We start from the raw sequence: 24,137 nt of genomic DNA, 5'->3' as shown, positions 1-24,137 counted from the left end.
ATTGTTTAAATGATATTATTATTTAAATTTATTGTTTATTATTTCCACAGAAATAAATTAATCAATAGTATTTCCACAGAAATAAATTAATAGTTAGTTAAGTCAATCGAAGATTAATTGACAGATAATATTTAATCGAATGGTGAAATAAAAATATAATTGATAATCCTTTAACTAACTTCGAATGGAAGATAATTATGAAGGAATCAGATATACGATATAAAATAATTTAAAAATATTATTTTAATATTTTATATTGTGCTAATATTTTATTAATAAGCGAAAAGTAGAGAAAATTATAGATTATGTACAAAATGTCCAAGAAATCTGATTTGTGATTGTGAATGTGATACATGATTTCGTGATTCACAGTCAGTAAATCACAATATTCTTTGTTAATAATTCATTAACAAAGCTATAATGAAAGTGTTTGCAAAGGAAAATTGCTTGAAATTATTTTAGAAATCTTCGGTTAACAAATGATTTTACATTCTGTATATAAAGTATTGTTCCGAAAAAAAATAACAGTCAGTTTTGAAATAAATGTATAGTTATTTCCATTTTTTTGTTTACGGTGGACTATAAAATAAAAAATTTGAAAACGAGTTTAATATTTGTAAAAATAAGAAGCTATAAATATTTACATTCGTTCAAAATCGTTTAATGACAGAGTGAGATAACATATTATTCTATTTTTGCTTCAAAAAATTATATTTTTGCTTTGATATATATATTTTTGAATAACATTTTTAATTTAGTTTTAATTTATTCAAGAATAAATCTTTTAAGGGTGTATAAATTTTATAAAAAAAATATTATATAATATAACGTTTCGTTTTATCATTCGCGAGTTGTCACAAATTTTATATTCTTTTCACGCATAATTTGAAAAAAACTTGAAAATAAAATTTAAATGAAAATAATTTAAAACAACTGATTTTATTAAATTATAAAAGTGAACTTCGCTGGATAAATAGATATTTGTATCTTAAAATAAACCAATTCTCGATTAAAGAATGAATATCGATTAATTTTCATAGATCGGAAATAATAATGTTGTGAATTTGCGTAAATAAAAATTATATTTCTTCTTTAATCTTTAATTAAATAATTATTTCATTTTATTTTTTTCTTTATTTTTTTCATAACTGCAAACTATAAAGAGATTGAAAATAAATCACGTTTAATAAGCGTGCGACAGAAAAAAAAAAATATATAAAGAAACGAAAAGATGAAGATAAGATAAATTAAAATACTAACCAGGATAGTAGACAGCTTTGTGAGAAATGTTATAGTTCACTTTCGGTATACCAAGCAAGCATTTGACAATCGCTGCTTCAGGTAAATTTTCATCAAGTAAGATCGTTCGTGATAAGATATCGTATAGTCCATCAGCTCGTAGTGTAATGGTAGGTTTTGTTTGCTTTTCCGGGACATCCCTGCAATGGAAGCATTTGCAAAATTATCATGGCTATATTCAAATCGAAATATCATGCGATATGTTGGATAAATGAGTAGACATTACCATATTAAGCGATTTACATACGTTGAAATATATTACAACGCATGTATCGATTCAAGCGGTGAATTTAAGTTAATATTTTACACAATGCTGGAACACGATGCATGTATTATTGTATCAATTTCAATTGTGTAAACCATTTAAACTCATCGCTTGACGATGTAGACCCATGTATATGGCAACATCGCGATATGTATGCGATTTCAGTATTTGTAAACTGCTTTAATGTTATTTTGAAAATATTCCGTTTTATTTGCTTACATTGTGCTTTTATAAACTTTAATGTCTGTTTGGATAATTTTTTTGGTTTAGTTGGAATAATTTTACTTTGAATCGAAGAATTTGAAATTGTTTATAATAACATTGTGTCTAACGAGATAAAAAAGAATTATATTTGATATTTTTTATCGAAATTATAATTCGATATTTTTTTTTTGTTGAAATTTTAGTTTTATTCCAAATGATAGAAATTTAAAAATGAAATTTAAATAATCTTGAAAAACAAAGAAATTCAAAATTTAGATAAATATATAAATCATAAATCATCGATTTTGAGTTTTTTTAAAATTTTAAATTATATTTCTTATAAACGTTTAAATTTAAATTTGAATATAAAAAATTTTAAATAATATAATAAATTTTAAATAAGAAAATAGATAATCATTGATTTTGATTTTTAGATATATCATAGAACATTTTTTGCAAATATCTTGAAAATTAAGATCGACGGTAACGTAAAGTAAAAAAATTATTATTGGAAATGTTTATTTTTACAACATATCCAAAAATCGAAATTGATGAGGATAAATTCGATAAAAGAAATATATAAATATGTACTTATGAATATTAAAAAAAAAAAACATTAAAATATTAATTATACATTGAACATTTACATTATTTGTAACAATAATTATTTGTAACAATAAAATTTGTATACAATTTGTATACAATAATTTTGTAAATTGGGGAATTAATATTCGTTATATATAATTTTAAATATTTTTTGAAGTATATTAAAAAAATAATTTAAACGCACATTATTTTTCAAAGGAAGGAAAACAATTTTGGTATCTAAATCCGTATTTTATCGTGAACGTTGAGAAATTTAATATAGAATTTTATTTAGAATAATAAAGATATGTATAATATATATTTATTTAATACGTTTTTACTCTATATTTTTAACATTTTTTTTATATAAGTTTCAAGTTTATATTATCATAGAAATGTTTTAAGTGAAAATTAATATTTTATTATTAAAATATCGATACATAAATATGTTCGAAAGTTTAAAGTGTTATTAAAATAAAACAAATTTATTTTTATGATTTATATTTTTATTACATACTTATGTTACTGTAATATATTTATAAAATTTCTTATAAAATTATTATATCTATATAAAATATTATTTTTCTTTAATAAAAATATTTAATAAAAAATTTTTGTGGTTTCATATTTATTACACCTAATAATTAACTTAATTTTTTGCTTCAAATTTCTACTCAATATTAAAAATTTCTCTCTAATTCGTTTAAATTATTTACTAATTTTTTCATAAATAAATAGAATTTTATAAATGTATAAAATATTTTAAATAATGTAAATTTTAATTTTTAAGAATAAAGTTTCTGAAAAATAAAATAAATGAAATAAAAATATATGAAAATATACCAAAAATAAAAAATAATTAGAATTTCATGATGAATAATAATATATTGCATAATGCATTATGTAAAAACGTTTTATTTCGTTATAAAATAAAGATTAATTTTTATAGAATAAAAATTAATTTTTATCAAAATTTTAGTATAAAATCTATATACGATAGAAAATATAAGAAAGAGTAGTTTATTGTAATGAAAAATTAAAAATCTTGAATTACTTACTCGATAGATATATCTAGAGTAGGTTGTGGATATAGTCCCTCTGCCATACACGTTATCTCTACCCCATTCTTATCGTCTATAATTTTCTTCCTATATATAAGATCGAATTTATCTTCCGTTGCTAGAACAACCAATTATTTTATTTAATATAAGATATCAATTTAATTTATTTAAAATTCATAATTAAAAACTAGTTAATGAAAAATTTATTATATTAAATTATTCATTTTGTAGAAATAGATAAATATAAAATTATCTTAATTTTTATAAATAACATTGTAAAATCTTTTCTTATGAAGATTTAAAATAAAACTATAGTTCGTTTTTATCTTTTAATATTTTAAATGTATAATATTTAACGTAATATAATATAATATTTAAGCGTAATATAATTTAAAATAAAAATAATTTGAACAATTTAAGAATCTTTATTACAGAAAAATAATTTATTTAATTATATTTGATTATTTAATTATAAAAGTATTTAATTTTATTATTTTAATTTATGTTCTGTATGTTATGAATTTATAAAAATTTTATTATATTAAAATATTTTAAAATTAAATAAATTAAATAAAAGAAAAACATAAAAAATATTATTTTATAATCTTAACATATAAGATTTTTAATAATTATAAACATTGAAATAAAATTTTGTAATTATTTTTAAAAATATATTAGAAATAACCTTTTCCATATTGAATAAAAAATGGTTTCGCCGCTGCCGAAGTAAGTCGCTTGTCGACCTAATGCCGGTGGGCGATGTCTTTTTTGAAAGGCTGTGTCCCAACTCAATATCACCGTGTCCGACGGTCAGAGGCACGGTGTCCAATAACGATTAACTCGACTTGTGAGTACGACCTATCTGATGGAGAGTCGGTGCGGTAGTCGTGACTGTCCGAGAAGTATTCGGAAATGTGAACTGCCCGAAGGCCTAATCGGTAGTGAGTGTTAGCCAGGAGGATCGCATGGTCGACTCTCTTCCTGGCTGATTGGGAGTATCCTAATTATGAGTGAGGAAAATATCGATGCTGTAATAGGCATCGACATTTCCTGCTTCGAAATATAAGTCCAGGGCGGGAGGCAGATGGTCTTGATCCAGGACACTCGACAATTTAGGCGACATAAACATAAACATAAATAAGAGTTGCAGCTGTTCCTGCTTAGTGTCACTGGCCCTTCGCCGTCGCGGTCGCGAGGAAGACCATAACCGAAACCTTCTCGAATGTCCCTTTATAGGTCGCGCTAACGCTCGCGACCAAAAAACGTAATAAATTATATGTATTATAAATAAATTATATGTATTATAAAATAATTGTACATTATATGTAATATAATATATGATTTTAAATGAAATATTTGTTTTAGGAAAGATTTAGGTATTTGAACGCTTATTTTTATTAAAACTAGAAGATATTATTTTATGTCACTGTATTTCATATATGATTGAATGAAGAATGTGAAAAAATAAATCGAAGTAGAAATATAGAATAAAATTTTTTCATTTGAAATAATTAATTTCAAAAAATTATCAAATAAAAATAAAATTGCCTAATTCTTGATTAGATTCGAATCAACTATCAACAGATAATTATTTATATAATAAGCAAAAAATGCAGAATGAAATTTTATTGCTTATGTTCTTTTTGAGAGAATGGAGATTCAACGTATATCATCATGGAAATCATATAAAAATTTAATAAAAATTTTCAAATTTAATTTTTTCGAAATGAACAAAATTTATTCTATATTCTTTCTTATCTTCAAATATAGAATTACTTTGATAATTCATTTGTATCTAATCAGAAATAATTAATTTCATTTGTTTTGTTTATTTAAAAATGTTTAAAAACTTGACTGTAATTTATAAGATATTTATATAAAAACAAAACTTTTTGTTTTATTCAAAATATATTCATTTCGAACATAATTTCTTCTTAAAATTCTTATTTTTTGTATGTAATTTGCTGACATTTCTGTTTTCTATTGAAAGTTTAAGATAAATTGTCATGTAAATTTGGGCGTACATGCTGCAAAACTAATATTCAATGATGATTTTCGAATTGTTCGTCCGATTTTGGATTTATATACTGTTATTAAAAACGTGTGTAAAATTTTATTTGCTCTGTGCTCATCGAATTCATTTTTCCTTGATAAATATTCTATTTCACTGTAATTTTCATTAAAATTTCCAAATATATTTTAAACTATATTAAAAATCGTTTAATATTTCTTTACGTATTTTTATTATAATGTATCAAATTACAAATATAAAAAAATAAAAATTAAAAATATAATATAAAAAAAATAAATTTCGATCGAAATCTATTTTACAAGTTATAAATAATTTGATTTTAATTTGCAAAATCTGTATATAAACAATCCAGGTGAATTATCGAATACTTATATTGATTATTATCTATTTATAAGTATTACTAATAAAAAACAATTAAACTTTTGTAACTTTAATTTTTTAAATATTATTTTAACATTTATTTTGGAAAAACAGAGTTTAATTTTAGTATTTTAAGATATGATCTTCTTGTGATTATTGTTATTATCTCTATGGTTTCGTTACGGTGTTGAGGTTGGTCGTATGCGGTCTACTCCACCGGACGATGGCTTTTTTGGAACTTGTGTCGCAAATCAATTTGTCTGTGACCGTGTCCGAAGATCGGAGGTTTACAATGTGTTGCGATTGCCCGAGGATGGTTCGGTAGTGTAAACTGCCCGAAGGCCTAATCAGTAGTGAGTGTTAGCCAGGAAGAAAGTCGCTTAGATGGATTCTCTTCCTGGCTGATTGGGAGTGTCCCAATTATAAGTGGGGAAAATATCGGTGCCGCAATTGGGGCACCAATATCACCCGATGCGCAATGTAGATCCAGGGCGGGCGGGCAGGTGTTTGGATTCAGAACATTCGACGGTCGAGGCAACCTAAGCAAAAACCTCAGCTGTTTTTACTCGGATTTACCGACACCTCACCGCGCGGTCGCCGGGGAGCCCGTGACCGAAACCTTCTGGAATGTTCTGTTTATAGGTCGCGACAATGCTCACGATCATTCCGCCCGCCTTGAATCACTCGCGTTCAATTCTTCGTGTGGTTGGTCTGGTTCGGCTGTTCGTCGTGGCTGGGAGGCGCTGGGTCGTCTACAGGTAACAGGCAGACCTTGGCCACTGGTCTGGTGAGGGTGCCAGTGCTAGTACGTTGACACGACTCGCGTCACCCCGTCTGACCCTGGATGCAACTGGACTATTCGGCCTAGCCTCCATCGCTGTGGCGGAAGGTTTTCGTCCTTGAGCACGACCAGCCTGCCCACCCTGATGGTCTGAAGCTCTGGGTCTCGCCATTTGGACCGTTGCTGGAGCTGGTGCAGGTAATCGCACTCCCATCGCCTCCAGAAGTGTTGTTGTATCGCCTGCAGCAGCTGAAATCTGGACAGGCGACTAACCTTGACGTCCGTGACGTCAGGATGGATTATATCAGTAATAGGACCTCCTGTGAGGAAGTGTCCTGGAGTCAGGGGATCGAGATCTCGTGGATCCAACGACAGAGGATGCAGCGGTCTGGAGTTTATGCATGCCTCGACACGGGCCAGCACGGTGCTGAACTCCTCGTAAGTGAGGCGTGTCTCTCCAATTGTCCGCAGAAGGTGTCTCTTGGCATCTAACTGCAGTTTCCCACAGCCCCTCGAAGTGTGATGCATGTGGGGGCATAAATCGCCATTCGACACCCTCCGCGATCGCATGGTGACCGATCGACTTCTCATTCCGGTGGAGGAACTCGCGGATTCGCCATAGTTCGTTATACACGAAATTGGTTCCGTTGTCCGAGCAGATCTTTCGGCATCGACCCCGGCGCGAGGGGAACCTGCTCAGACAGTTCACGCTTCTGTGGTTAGTGCCGTAGCCGCCTTCAAATGAACTGCCTTGGTGGCCAGGCACACGAAGACGCACAAATAGGCTTTAGATGCAGTTCCTTGATGAGGAACGGTTCGACGTAATCTACCCTCGTACTAAAAAAGGGTGCTTGTATCCGTACTCTTACAGCTGGTAATTGGCCCATTTGGTATTCTTCGGTCCTGGGTTGCGCCCGACTGCACCGCATGCACCCCCGAATCACCCCTCGCAACGTGCTTCTAGCTGAGAGGTAACGCCTACGAATCGATGACAAGATTGTCTCGCATCCGCCATGCAGCAGTCGCTCGTGCTCGTCACACAGGAGAAGCTTGGTGAGAAATTCACCTTTCGGAAGGATTACTGGATGTCGATGGTTGTATGTTAATGTAGCCTGCTCCAAACGTCCCCCTACTCTGAGGAGTCCCTTTTCGTCGAGGAAGGGACCTAGACATCTCAGGAAGCTGGATCGTGCCAGTCCCCTCCCCAACTTCAAGTCCGCGATTTCTTTGGCAACGGTGTAAGACTGCAACCACCTCAAGATGGCTCCCTCTGCGAGGTCGATTTTTGTAGTGGTGAGTAGGGGAACCGAGTGGTCGTGTAGAGGTTGTCGCGTCTCACCCCGAAAGCCGCGCGCGGACCGCTCGGAAGAATTTCATACAGTACGCGATGATTCCCGTGAGTCGCATATAATTTGAATATCTCTCAAAGATATCAAATTGTGGTTGTGCCGTTATGGTTATGCAAACTGAAGCGCGCTCTTCGGGTAGCTCATTCGGTGCCGGGGCCAGTCGTCCTGCCCCTGCCACAGCTAGGAGGGACCATCCCACCAAAGACGTGAGTCTTGTAGGGTGGATGGTCTCACCCCCCGCGATAGCAGGTCAGCAGAGTTGTCATCCGTGGGCACGTGACGCCATTCGTTTCGCGAATTCGCCTGAATTTGCGCAACTCGGTTCGCGACGAACGTCTTCCAGCGACTGGGATGACCCCCTATCCACGCGAGGGTGATAGTGGAGTCGGTCCAGTACGTCTCGCTCTTGAAGCAGATGCGAAACGATCTTCGCACTTTCTCCACCAACTCCGATAGCAGCCAGATCTCGCATAATTCAAGACGCGGCAAACTGATTGTTTTTAAGGGAGCAACGCGTGACTTCGCACAAAGTAGCCGAATCGTGGTTTCCGTGTCGTTGACGATGCGTAAATGCACGCGTCATATGCCTTTTCCGAGGCGTCGCAGAAGGCATGTAGTTCCACGGCGGGGCCATCACTTACCGCACACCGCGGAATAGCAATGTGTCTTAGGGATCCGAGTTCCTCTAAATCGCTAAACTGCGTATGAATGTCTTGGGGCATAGACTTGTCCCAAGACACTCCCATCTTCCATAGCTCCTGAAGCACTAGCTTCGCGGGAAGCACTGCGGGAGCCACCAGCCCGAGAGGATCAAAGATTCTCGCGACCTCTGACAGAATAGCTCGCTTGGTTACTCGGGTGGTGAGTGGGTCGTTCAACTCAACAAACAATTGGTTTGGCACTGGCTCCCAGCGCAGACCGAGCGTACGAGGATCTTTCTCGGATTGTGGGCCCACGACTATGGACTCACCAGTGGCATTCTTCACAACCGAGGGCTCATTGGACGCTCATTTCCGTAAGTTAAACCCTGCTGTCCGTAAGAGAACCTGTAGATCCCTTTTGAGCACGATTGCCTCTTCCACGGTCAGGAGGTCATCCACGTAAAACTCGCGGAGGATAGACGTGCTAGCCGCTGGATGGCTCGCGGTGTTGTCCAACCCCACCTGTTGCAACACCCGTGTGACCAGATAAGGAGCTGAGGCCGTGCCGTAAGTGACCGTGTTCAGTTCGTATGTCTCAATCGGATCCTGGGGGGCCTCCCTCCACAATATGCATTGCAGAGACCGCTGATGAGAAGCGACCAGGACCTGTCTGTACATTTTTTCGATATCTACGCTTAGGACTACCCGATTCGGAAGCATATTAGGATCGATAAGAGGTCCTCCTGGATTGGCGGTCCGACCTGCTGCAGATCGTTGAGGGAGACCCCCGTCGAGGATTTTGCCGAGCCATCGAATACCACTCGAAGCTTAGTGGTGGTACTGTTTGTTTTGAGCACCGTGTGGTGCGGCAGGTTAAAGGCAAGTCCGGTGGATGTCCGAATAGTTCCGTTGACCTTGGCCATATGACCCAAGGCTATATATTCTTTCATAAACTGCACGTACCGGTCGCGCAGCTCAGGCACATTTGCGAGTCTCCGCTCCAGTGCGCGAATTCTTTTTTCTGCCATCGCGCGCGACTCTCCCAATTTGTGCACGTCGCTCACGAACGGAATAGTAACCACGTATTGACCAGTCGGCTCGCTCCCCATCGTTTCCAGGAACCGGCTCTCGCAAGAGTGAGATGTCACCTTCTCAGTCGACACACCCTCCAACTCCCAGAATTGTGACAGCTGACGACTCAGCTGTTCGTTCGTAACGACGTTGCATGTTGTAGATTCCGTACGTGGTACATTGGACAACCGTCCATCGAATACCCACCCTAGCTGCGTTTTTAAGAGGCTTGGAAGCTCCTTCCCCAGTTTGATCCGTCTCACGGACATGATATCGCACAACTGGCCATTGCCAATTATGAGATCCACCTCGCGTGGAACACTAAACTGGGGATCCGCCAGAGGGATCTACGACGGAACGTAAATCGCGGATTCTGGGATCCGGGTGGCGGATATGTCGCCGGTGGTTGCATCCATGATCAGGCACGACAGAGTGGTTTGGAACGCGTTGCACCTTGACGATATCTGTACCCGCACAGAACCGAATACCGGTCGACGACCCCCGATACCATGAAAAGTTGTCCGGTACGCCTCGCAGGGCAGATTAAGACGTCGCAAGAACGAAGCCTTGATTATATCCGCCTCTGAGCCTTGATCGAGTAGGACGCGGCATTCATGTCTCTCACCGTCCTTGTCCGTAACATAGATAATGGTGGTGGGTAACATGACTTGATAGGGCGTGGGATCCCCACCAGATCGGGACGTGCAATAGGTTTGAGGAGTGATAGTCACGGGAGTCTCCGCCATAATATGATCGGTCATTGGTGTCGTTGTGGGCTTCTTCCCCACATGGAGCAACGTGTGATGTTTCTCCTTGCACTGCTTGCAAGGGTCCCTGCTGCATTCCGTGGCTCCGTGTCCCGGACGGAGGCAGTTGAAGCAAACCTTCAAATGCTTAGCCTGAGCGATGCGGGCGTCAATTGCGAGCGTTTTGAATTGTTTGCACCCCGCGAGTAGGTACCTCGAAGTACAGTGCGGGCAAACCGGGGCCTCCGTAGTCACCAAGGCGACCGTTCTCGCACGCGATACCTCCGACGACGACGGTTTTGGTTTTGGAGTGCCCGAGTGAATCTCCACGGCGGTTTTGGAGTGTCCGAATCTCCACAGCGGAAAGAAGCGCACTGTAGTTTGAGGAACGTCTGCATGTCCGAAAGAGTCGCCAGCCGTGGCCTGCACCCAGCTCTCAGTTATTTGTGGGTGAAATCTGATCTCAAGTAGGTATAGGATCATGAGGTCCCAGGTTTTGACCGGCGCCCCTAGTGATTCCAATGCCTTAAGTTAGGCAGTACATTCGTTGAAGAGCCGCTGCAGTTCCGCTGCCGACCGTGATCGCATCTCGAGAAGCTCGTGCCACCGTCGCAAATGGTGCCTTACAAGGGCGTTAGTTTGGTGGTAGTTGCTACGCAAGAGCTCCCAGACTTCCCTATAATTGTCTTCCGACAACGGTACCGATTCCAGAACCCGCTGTGCTTCACCCTTCAGAGCTGTCTTGAGGTATTGGAACTTCTCCATGTTGGTGAGTGAATCATCGCGATTAACCATGGATTCAAAGCTGTCGCGAAAGTAAATCACTCACCCAAGTCGCCGCTGAAGAATGGTATAGAAACTGGAAGTAACCGTTGTGGCTTGTAGGATCGAGGCGATCGAGGGACCGGTGTGGATGTTCGCTCGAGATCGCTCGCGGATACCGAAGACGCTCGAATGCGACCGAAGTGTCTTGTGACCGCACCCTTTAGTTCGAAATATTGCGTCTCGAATTCCTCGAAGAACTGCAGGTGGGTTTCTTTGTCCGCGGTATTAGAAACGAGGGTTTATATTCGGTCTTGTATGGGTTCAATTCTATCCATCAGCCCCGCGACCCGGTCTAGCCAGTACTGGAGAGCTTCGGCTTCCTCCGGTTCACGGTGCATGTCATAGAAATTCGTGAACCTCGTCAGGGTCGCCTTTATCCGGCCGCGGTCCTCCACGAGCTTGCGAAGTTCCTTGGTAACAGGTGCCATGCTGACCCGAATAAAGGAATGAATAAACCTCAAACTCACTGGATCGATGAAGTCAAGACAGGTGTCGCCTGTTCAGTCCCCTGCTGCTGAGGCTGGATGAAGGCCGAAGTCTTCTGTCTTTGATCTCGTGTCCAGTGAGAACTCTCTCCGACGTTGCTGCTCCGCCGAAGATGTATGCCAGAAGTCCGTTCTTGCTCGGAAATCCGGCTCGAAGGACCAATGGTTTCGTCGCGGTGTTGACATTGGTCGTATTCGGCCTACTCCACCGGACGATGGCTTTTTTGGAACTTGTGTCCCAACTCAATTTGTCTGTGACCGTGTCCGAAGATCGGAGTACGGTTTACAATATGTTGCGACTGCTCGAGGATGGTTCGGTAGTGTAAACTGCCCGAAGGCCTAATCGGTAGTGAGTGCTAGCCAGGAAGAAAGTCGCTCAGGTGGATTCTCTTCCTGGTTGATTGGGAGTGTCCCAATTATAAGTGGGGAAAATATCGATGCCGCAATTGGGGCACCGACATCACCCGATGCGCAATGTTGGTCCAGGGCGGGCGGGCAGGTGTTTGGATCCAGAACATTCGACGGTCGAGGCGAATGTTTTGGGTAACCTAAGCAAAAACCTCAGCTGTTTTTGCTCGGATTTATCGACTCACCGCGCGATCGCTGGGGAGTCCGCGACCAAAATTTTCTGGAATGTTCTGTTTATAGGTCGCGACAATGCTCGCGACCACTCTATTCGTTTTAATATAAATATTATTCACATATTTTCTTAATTATTATATACATTATTATCAATTGAATAATATCATTATTTCTTATTCATTTATTATTTTTCGTTTCAATATAGTTTTGATTACATACGAAAGTATTTCAAGAAATTATTATTTCAAGTGATATCAATTTTATTTAATGTAAAATTAATATTATATTATTATATTAAAATACTTATTAAAATAACATTTTAATTATCATATATATTATTGTATACATAATTGTAATAGATTGGAAGATATTTGAAACATAGATTATATGTTTTCACTTATTTTTAAATTATCAATTTAAAATATACATATTAAATATTTCCAAAAAAAGAAAAAATAATTTCAATTGAAAAATTTTATTATTTTTATTTACTATTTAAATTTATGTTCATACATTTCAGGTTATTTATTAAATTATTATATTTATTAGAATAACATGATATTTTAAAATTTTTGAATATTTTTTTAAATTATTAGCGTAATGAAAAAAATAATATTTATGAATGCTAATTTCAAATATTATATCCAAAATATGAAAAAGTTATATTATATTATATGATAATTATTATTTTAATTTAAATAATTTTGAATAATGAATAATTACTATCGATAAATATGTAATCTTTAATCATCTTCGAAAAAAAATTTCCATTCACATTTCATTATTTTATATTATATTGTATTTATAAAAAGTTTTCAAAAAAACTCTCGTAATATATAAAAATTTTTATTATTTTATAATTTAAATTTTTTATATTTACTGTCTTTTTATATTTATACTTTTTAATCATTATGCAATAAAAAATAATTGAAAAAAATTTTAATAAACAATATAATCGATAAAAAATCGATAAAAAGAAAATATTAATTATTTATAATGACTTATTTATGAAAAAAATTTATTAATTAAAAATTAAATAAATAAATATTTTTTAATCATATCATTTCTTGAAAAATTTCTTTAAGATTTATTACTATTTTTTTTTAAATAAATATTAATATTGAATTAAAGAATTTTCTTATAAGAATTTTAATAGTAACTATTATTTTCGGTCTATGCAACTGAAGATGTATATGATAATACTTTTAATATTATTTCACTCCACAGAAGAAAATTCAGAATATTTTATGTAATATGTTCATTAAATCTAAATTCAACAAACTTCGTATAAATTTTATTTAGTTTGAATCTTTTCCTTTGTTTCTTTATATCCCATATTTATCCCATATTATATCAATTACAATATGAATTGGACATTATTTCAACAAATTCTGTGTTTGTTTGCAGTAAAAATTCAAGGTATTTTGATTTCAAGTATGGAAAGAAAGAACAGTGTTTAAAAAATCAAGGAAAAATTAGATTTTTTTCTATTTTTATTGAATAATATAATTTATAAAATGGATAATCGATAAAAAATTAGTTTAATAATAATCTTTTTGTAGAATCTTGAAATCTTTTTTATAAAATATTATTTTTATAGAATAAAAAATATTTTATTAAACCTTAGAAAATTTAAATCAAATAAAAATATTAAAAGCATTGTTTAATCTCAATTTTCATCCAATAATAAATGTATTTGATAAGCATCTTAAAAAGCAAAATAGAGATTACGTATTCAAAAAAAAATTCTTATCTAATCCGTTAATCTTTATGTAGTCCAGTAATAATAATATATAATAGTTAATAATATAATCCATAATAATATATAATAGTAAATAGTATATAATATTTAATAATATTATATATAATAATATATATAATAATATTATAATTTATTATATATATATTGGTTTGTAATATTAATTCATCTTTGATTCACAGTGGAATCTTTAAAGAACATCGAATTGGCCGATCGATTTTTTCCAACATTGTTAGAAAATCTTATATTGAAATGATTTTAAATTTGAATGGTTGTTTATTTAATTTCGTTAGGATTATTATCGTTATGGTTATAGGGAAAAAAATTTAGGATCATCCAAATCGAATCGAGATATAAAGATACAGAAAAAAAAAATTGATATTTCATAATGATTAGCAATGAAAATAAAAAGATAATAGTAATGGATAGGTTTGTTGAAGATGATACTATATTATTGCGATATTTTTTAAACTTTGAATTTCTTTCATTCAATTCTTTCTCTTTTTTTTTTTTTTCTCTTTCTTTGGTTCTATTTCTTTCTATATTTTTGTTTTGTTGCAGCAGACAGTAATTTTATTTTTTGGTAAAATAAATACATTTCAAGGAAAATAAATTATGTATATCATTGTGATAGAAAAATTTAAATTATGTAACCTTCTTGGTTTTTTATATTCAATTTTATATTTTATATTCATATTATATTAATCAAAAAAAAAGAACTCAAATGTCGACTCAGTTCAAAAGAGAATTCTATGTGAATGTTTTTTATTTCTGTCTTATTTTTATTTTTTTCTTTTCTTTCGATTCTCATTTTTCTTTTTGTATTATATTCAATTGAAGCAAATGGATTTAAATTAAATTTTTTGTTATAGGAAAGATATATTTGTATAAAATAAACGGTCTTTTTTGTTTAATTTAATATTTATACTAATGGAATATTACAATTATGTAAGAGAAATCATATTTTATAAAAAAGGTATATGAAATGAGTCAATTAAGTATATCTTTTTATAAAAATTTCATTTTTCATAAATATTTATATGTTAATAAATATACATAAATTAGTAAATATTATTATTATATATTATAAAAATTATGAATTATAAATTTATTTGAATTTTTATTTATTTGATTTATTAATAATTTATTTATTTTATTATTTTTGTTTAATATTTATTAATAATAATAATATTTGTTGTCAATAAAAATTCATAAGATTGCTATATAATTATAAACTTTTTTATTTATTATTTTCTTCTTCATATTGTTATAAAACTTAATTAAAGCAAATATTCTGAAAAATTATTCGTTTGATTTTATAGGAGATAATTTAAAAGCTTTACCAACCTATATTTACATAAAATATTATACACATTATCAAAACGTTTATTGAAATGAGACGTTTATTGAATCAATATGAATTTAGCGAATTATAAATATCGTTCGCCTAAATAATATAATAATATAATAGTAATATATGTTATAAATTGCTTTACAGATTGTAATATCATTTATAAAAATTATAAATTTAAATAAATTAGTAAATATTATTATTTATTTCTTATTAAATTCTCTTTTCCCGTTCAATAATTTGAATACTCAATAAATAAATTCAAAATTATTACATAAATATACAATAATAATTTCTTATAAAAAATTTTTTTATTTGGTTCGATTAATTAACATATTTAAAAAAATTTTTAAAAATATGTTAACAATTATTTTTCATCATTAGTCAAATCTGTTTTTTGTTCTTCTATAAGATGATTATATCATTTTTATTGCTCAAAATTAAATAAAAAAAATAGTATTCAGAAAAGATAGTATTCATTCATTCAAAGCTACAGAATCGCTCATTCGCCATATTTTCAAAGATTGAACAAAGATTTATATATATAAAATTATTGCATACTTAAATCATGTACGAATTTTATATGAAAAAAAGTTTATAAAATATATGTGAAAGTAAAAAAAGGAAGAAGAAAAAAAAAGAAAAAGAAGGAAAGAGCAAAAAGAGAGAAAAATAAAAACAAGGAATGAAAAGATAAAGGCTGAATTATATATATTTATCTATTGACTTTTTTTTGAGACAAAAACAATAATAAAAGAAAATTAATGTTTAAATGATTGTGAAAAAATAAAGTTAAAAACAAAATTCATTTTTTATATATCATTTATTATTTAAATATAGTTAGTTATTAAAGTTTCCGTACATTATTTTATAAATTTACTTAACAAAAATTTATTAAACGAAAAATTTTAATTTTAATGAAAATTTGTGAATATGTAGAATATAAGTTATATATAGAACAATTTTTTTATCGATAGGAAATCTGTTTGAAAAAGCAAAAAATAATTTTCAAAATTTTAGCATTTCTAATTATTTTATATAATTTTGCTTGAAAAATTTTTTTTATAATAATATGATAAAAATTAACTAAAAATATTTTTTATTTAATTTTTAATACTTAATCACTTTATTATAAAAAAGAATGTCAAGCATAATTAATTATAAAAATTAAAAAAATATTAAAAGTTTGGAGATAGATTTAATCTTTTCGAAGAGATTTCTTATCAATAAAAAATTGCTCCACATCTATTATATATGCTGTATGTATAAAATTTTTATCAAAATCTGAATTTTTGGTTTAAGTAAATTTTTTTGTAAGATATGGAGACTTTTTTGATTGTATATGTTATTTTAATTGCACTAGTAATTGCTGACTATTTATTTTATTAAATTATTTTAAATAATAATTTTTGTAATTGAAAATATAGGTAATTTTGTAAAAAATCACGTCTTTTAATGATAAATAAATAAATAAATAAGTTTTAATTAATTTAATTCAATTTATTAATTATCTGTATTTATATATTATTAATTATTAATTTATAAATTATCTTTTTAAAATAATCAAATTATGAATTTAATTTAAAAATTTAATTTTATTTATTTTTTTCAAAATTAAAATTTTTTTATTTGAAAAAGAAATTCATCTCAGTTACATTCTACAATTTTCTTCATATTATTTTCTTTTTTAAATTAGTAAAGAAAAAAATATTTCATTGTTTCAACATTGATTCAAACATTGATTCAAATATTATTTTTGTTCTTTATATACATTTTGGATATTTTTTATATTTCTTTATATACAATTGTGGATATTCATATTTATATATTCATAATCCATTCTTCAATATACAAAAATTTGCTCGTCCTAATTTATATATAAATAATCGCGTATATAGAAAAAAGTAGTTTATAATCTTTCGCTTTCCACTAAAATATCATGATTCAAATTACTTTCATTATAGTAAAATTAAATTAAATGAAATAATATTATATTTATTACATTATAAATACGTATAATTTTAATTATCATATATTTATAGAAAATATTTATATGTACAATTTATTATTTTGTAAAAATTTAGATGAAATTGATGTATATACATATACATAATAAAATTTCTATCTAAATTATTAAAATTCTTTTTTATTTATTATATATAACTTATTAAATTGTACATTAATTGTACATAAATATTTTTTATAAAAATGTGATAATTAAAGTTATATATATTTACAATATAAGTGAATAAAATAATATTTGTTGTCTATATATTTTTATTGAGTTTTAATAAATAAAGAAATGCTTATTTTTTTTCAATAAAATAGAAATATATTATATTTTTTTATCCCATTTAAGCATGAAGAATACTTCAGAAATAGATGATTAAAATTTAGTATCATATTCTATTTTTTTTAATCGTATTTTTCTTATTATTAATAATTATTTTTAATAAATTTTAAACATTTCTATGAATTCTATCATAAATAAAATACCAAAATTTTGCTATTTATTTCTGAAATAACTTATATATTTAATAATATATATACATATAAAAAATATATAAAAAATAATGAAATAATAGAAATAATAATAATAATCAAATATATATTTTCAAATACTTATTATATTTTCAAATATCATTTTTAAAATTTTTTTTTATATTATTACTAATCATACGTGAAAATTTAAAATATTTAATTTTTTAAGAAATTTTGTTATATAGATTTATATATATTTAATTCATTTTCAGTAAAACTTTAATTTAACGAATTATTTTTTGATACTTTTTATTGTTTAAAAATTATAAGTATTTAAAAAAGAACGTATCTCAAATAAAAAATTATCAATAACTTAAAATAACATGAATTAGAAATGAAACATTTTAAATAATAATGTAAAATTGCATTAAAATTGGCATCTACCATTAATTATTAAAAAAGTCTAAAACCTGAAAAAACCTAATTAAAAAATTGAAAATTTTTTCAAATAAAGTTTCTTCAATTTTGAAAGAAAATAGTTCGATTACATAAAAAAATCACATCTATTTGAATTAATTCACATTCGATGTAAAACATAATTATAAATTTCTTCATCTCTAAAAATTTTTTAATCAAATAATAATTTATCATATTTTATATCTTTTTATATTTTTTGATCAATATTAAATAGATAACATTTTGTGAAACAATATTGAAATTTGTTCTATTCACTTCTAAGCTACTATTTAAATCATCTCGAAAATTACTTCTTCGAAAAATAATAGACAAAAGAAGAAAAACATTGTTTCTTAATAATATATTTTCCTTACTGAGAGAATCTCATAACCAATTATAGCGCGAATTCTTCTTTGAATTTTAATAAATAATTCTTTAAGAAATATCTTTTGACAAAAAAGTGTAAGTAAAAATATTTTTTAGATAAGAAAATAAAATTATCTTTTAACTCGATCATTTATTGCAAATCTTGATTTCATATTTGGTAAAAAATATCAAGAATTCGTATTATATTAATATTAATATTAATATTTTTAGATGAAATCTGATATTTCACATATTGATCTAAGATTTTAATATTTATAAATATAGTTAAGTCAAGTCTTTTTCTTCGTAGAAGAAATATCTAATATTTTTCTGAGCCCACTTCATATGAAAGAAATGTCTATTAGAAATAAAGAATGTAGTTCGTTTGACATATACGTATTCCATCGAATAGAAAAATAATAAAATTAAATTGAGTGAAAAAAATAAAAAAACCAAACGAAAAAAAAATAAAAAAGAAGAAAATCTCAAATCAAATATAATATTTGATATAAATCGCATTAAAAATCATAAATTAATAATAAAGTACTTACAATATACAAGCATGGAAGCACTTGCAGACTGCTCATCCGCGAAAGTGGATATGACACATTTGTACTCGCCACTAAGATCGATACCGGGCTTGTTCAATTTCATGGCTCGGTACGTAGTGTATGGATTGTTGCTAGCTTTATACTTCAAGTCAACGTACTTCCGTGTAATATCTCCGGCCAAAGGATCCCTACCGTATATCCATTGGTAAGCCACTTCGTTTGCGTTAAAGAACCATTTTACCACTAATCCGTTGCTTGGCGTATCTTCGAGATCGTAATCGCAATCCAGAATCACATAATCGGTGTCTTCGGCTTTCACTGTCGATGGTATGTTCACGCCTTTTATTATGAGTTGCCAGCATTCTGAAAAATAATAATAAAAAAAAAAAATAGGAAAAGGCAATTTTTTTCATTGAAGATCCATTTAATAGAGTAGATAAAAAAATGTGATAAAAATTAGTATCTTTTTCGCAATTAATTATTGAAACATAAGAGTATTGATTTGGAATTTAAATTTTCTATGATTAAAAAAAGTATATATTATATGTACTGTTCTTAGTTTTAAGTTAATTTCAAGAGACTAAAAAAGTATAATTTACAATAAAACTTCAATTGCATATCATTTTTCGAAAATATGCAGAGTTTTATTTAAATTTTTAAAGACAATTATTTCTTCAATTCATTATATCAAAAAAGGATTTCAGATTTGAATTTCTATTCTAATTTTGTTAAAATAATATAATGATTGAGAAATGTCTGAATCAATCTGAATTTTTTCAGATGTGATGCATTCGAAATGAGTTAAAATATAAAATATATATATATCTATTTGATGATACGATTTCGATTATATATCAAATAAAATAACACTATTCTTAAAAGTTAAGTTAATACGATTTTAAACTTAAGATAATAATATCGCAGTATGATATTATTACCCTCACACACACACCAGTTAATATATATATATATATATATATATATATATATATATATATATATATAATTTTATAATATCATGATAAATTTATTAAGTAAAATTATTAAGTAAAAATATTATAATAATTTTTTTTTCATAACAATTGTATTCAAAAAAAATTTTGTTTCGTATAATCTTGAATTATTTCTTGTAAACTATTATATTCTTCATGAATTATTATTGATTATTGTTCATATTCAAATAATTTTTATGGTCGATTTTTATGGTTGAGTTGCAATAGTACTTAGATCAATTAATTATAAGTTAATTCTTATTATAAATGAATAAAAAATATATATCATTTTGAAACAAAATTCAAATTTTATAAAAATTTTGAAAATAATATATTTTTATTGTTAAATAATTGATAGATAGATAAAAAAGCACTTCTATTTAAGAAAATTTAATTTTAAAAGTATCTGAAATAAATTATCTTTTATTATTTGTTATAAATATTTGCTTAAAAACAAGATAAATTGACCGAAATTTTAAATTCTAGCAATTGTTTCTCATTAATTATTCACATGATGAAATGTTTCGTTTTATAAAGAAAGATCTATAGAATCAGAGGAAATTCTGATTCTTGGTTTCATTGAATTGATAATAATTTTTATTTTATATTGAAAATACATATACTGAAGTATTATAAAAAATTACCAATAGTTTCGTCGAATTTAATTAAAGATCTAGCCAATCGTGTGATTTCTAAAGATCAGGTTTTCCAGCGAAATATATATATAATATATACACGAACAAGATAATATGGACTAAATTTATCTATACAGAGAATTTGCAGCAGTTATGCATTATGGTAACTTGTTGAGTTAAATATAAACTCAGAGTTGAAGAGTATCTATCAACGTGTATTATGAAAATGTCTAATTTCGAGTACATAAACCATCTATTATTAGTTATTAACTCGTCCATTTAATTTTTTTATTTTCAACTCGAATTTTCATTCATGATTTCCTACAAATAATGTTCGTTCTGAATAAAAATGTTTCTATTGTTTCTATGTTGTATTGATATCTTTTATTAGATATAACTATTTTGTAAATAATGTATTAAATCATTCATTAAGTTTGTTTAAGTAGATATTTTGTAAATGATAGGTTACATTAAATATTTTACGCTAATTTTCTTCTATTTGTTGAAAGTTAACTATTATATCAAAATTATAATAAAATATTTTGACAAAATTATTTTCCTTGACAATAATACATATCTATATTATTATATTAAATATAATTATATATATTTAATTAAATATAATTAGATAATTAAATATAAATCTATATAAAGATATGTTATGTTATTATATTAAGTTACATGATATATTCTTCTAATCTTTAAATTGTGGATTTTTATATCTAAATAAATGGAGTTTAAATAGAGATTTGCTTTATTTTTTAAATATAATACGTATTACGTATTGAAATATGAATATATGCATTTTACATGTCTTTTTACATATCATTCTATTATAAATTCTTGTACATTTAAAATTTATATAAATACATAAATATTTATAATCTCTTTATTACTTATATTTCTTATTTAATTTATCTTGTGTTTATCTTATTTTTGTTTATATTGTTCGTGTATTTATTTCTATACTTATTCAGAAAATGTTTAAAATTATTAATATTTAATTTTGAGAAAAATTATAATAAGATGATTCTATTTTCCTGATAGATAAATAGATAATATAATATAATTTTTGTAATAATTTGTATAAATTATCATCATTTATATTTATATTAAAATAATTATTCTTATTTTATTTTATATTTCACTAATCGAAAATCTGTCTATAGCGATACATTATTATACTATATATATCATATACGTTATCATATATATATATATATATATATATATATATATATATATATATATATATATTCTAATGAAAAAATAATATAAAATTGACGAATTTTCAAGATATTTAAAAAGAAACAAGTTTTTTACAAATTGTAAATGAAAAATAAGAAAAAAGCTTGTGATTTATTTAAACTGACAAAAATGTGAGAATGAAATATGAAAAATTATTGTATAACATTTCTCGTTTGAGAAGAATTTAATTTTATTGTACGAAACAAGAATGTATATATGTTGATTGAAAATATATTATATTCATTGATATTGATGTTGTAACATGATGATAATAGTAATGATAATAAAGTAATATGGATGTTTGTTTAATCGATAATACAAAAACAACTTCGAAGATAATAAACAAATGTAATTATGAAATTATATTCGATGCAAATCGAAATGAGAATAAAAAAAGAGTGAATTTTATTTTAATAATGATACTTGAGTGATCACAGTGCATAAATTGTTAATTAATACCATAAATGAAAAACTGAGAAAATTTACTTATATCTTCTCATATCTAAAACTGATTTTGTTTCGTCGTTTAATTTGATTAAAGTTTGGACATAATTTTCGACTATTTTGTTTCTTTTATGTAATGTTTTCTTAAATTTATTTTATAATCTTTTTTCTCCATAAATACATTATAGTACTTCATTATAATACTTCTATTTGATGATTATGTGATTTATTTTTTCAAGAAAAACGAAGAGTAAAAGAGATTGAAAAAAAGTCAAGAAAATAATTTTTTGTTATGATAATTTTATTTATTTTTTTAAATTTAATAAAGTTCATGTTATATAAGGATTCTAATTTATTTAATAATTATTTAATTATTTAATTATTTAATAATTTCAATAAAATATATATTGTATATATTGTAAAAAATATTATTATTATCAAAAAAATTATATATACAAAAAAAATAAAAACAAAAATAAAATTTTTGTTTTTTAATATAATATAGAGAATTAATATATACAAAATAGAAATAAATAAAAAATATCTGGTGATAATCATTCGGATCACTCATCATCAGATAAATCAAAAGTTGAAAGATTATCTATTTTACAATATCTATCTTATAATTATAAGAATGCATATATTGTTATACTGATGACTTAAAAAAAGAGAATTACATTATTATATAAATCAGTTATATAAGATGAATAATAGATAATAGTAAAATTATAAAATTAAAGCGAAATATGCATTTATTAAAATTTGATATAAATTAGTCAAAAGACAAATTGTATGATATAAATTAGTCAAAAGGCAAATTGTATGAATTCTATTATTTCGATACCAAGATCTGATAAGACATTGAGAAAGTACTCCTTTCTAGATGTACTAAACATGTTAAACATGCACCAATAATTGATTCATCAAACGCACACTAAAACTGCACTAAATAATACACACGCCAAATATGCTAAATGTATACTAATACTAATATTAACAATGCATATTAAAAATTCTTTCAAACTTTAAGTAAAATTAATATTCTTTCAATATGATTTTGTATGGTGTGAAGTTCGATCAAATTGCGTGATACTAAAATTATTATTTACACATTTGTAATGTATAATAAAACAGAAATAGAAAAAAAAATATTTCTAAATTTTTAAAAATTTATGAAAAATTATTATTAACAAAATTACGCTCATCATAATAAAAATTTTAGGAATGAAAGTGAATAATGAAAAAAAAGTGAACTTTCAAATCATGTTATTTGAGAGCGTAAATAACTTAATTAATCGAAATAAGATTTAATATATGTAAGACAAAAAGTTATTATGATTATTGGTCTATATCGATCGTAATTTAGTAGATTAAATAATTAGAAATGAATTTAGTTATTTTTATTCATAAAAAATTGCAATCTATATTATTACTTGTTTCTTGTTTTCACGTATTTTTTATTCATATTTATTTATTTAATTTTTTTATTCATATTTACTTTTATTGTATTTTTTTGTATTGTATTGTTTTATATTAAAAATACATATATTTGAATAAATTAAAAGGAT

At 28.2% G+C, this 24,137-nt stretch overlaps 1 protein-coding gene across 1 annotated transcript in view; it reads right to left on the bottom strand.

Annotated features, from left to right (window-relative positions):
• LOC105735659 (uncharacterized) overlaps positions 1–24,137 on the bottom strand; it is a 341,613-nt gene that overhangs the window by 5,998 nt on the left and 311,478 nt on the right. Inside the window, exons 3-5 of the mRNA XM_086903444.1 lie at positions 19,251–19,613; positions 3,412–3,532; positions 1,261–1,439 (exon numbers count right to left, since the gene is read on the bottom strand). Of these exons, the coding sequence (XP_086759570.1) occupies positions 1,261–1,439; positions 3,412–3,532; positions 19,251–19,353 (403 nt within the window). The 5' untranslated portion in view covers positions 19,354–19,613. The remainder of the gene's footprint in view (positions 1–1,260; positions 1,440–3,411; positions 3,533–19,250; positions 19,614–24,137) is intronic.

The sequence above is a fragment of the Apis florea genome, unplaced genomic scaffold (genome assembly GCF_048593485.1).
Source record: "Apis florea isolate Af1SG1 unplaced genomic scaffold, ASM4859348v1 contig_2291_pilon, whole genome shotgun sequence".
Taxonomy (NCBI): domain Eukaryota; kingdom Metazoa; phylum Arthropoda; class Insecta; order Hymenoptera; family Apidae; genus Apis; species Apis florea.
The sequence above is the reverse complement of the archived record's forward strand: the minus strand, read 5'-3'. Positions and strand labels throughout refer to the sequence as shown.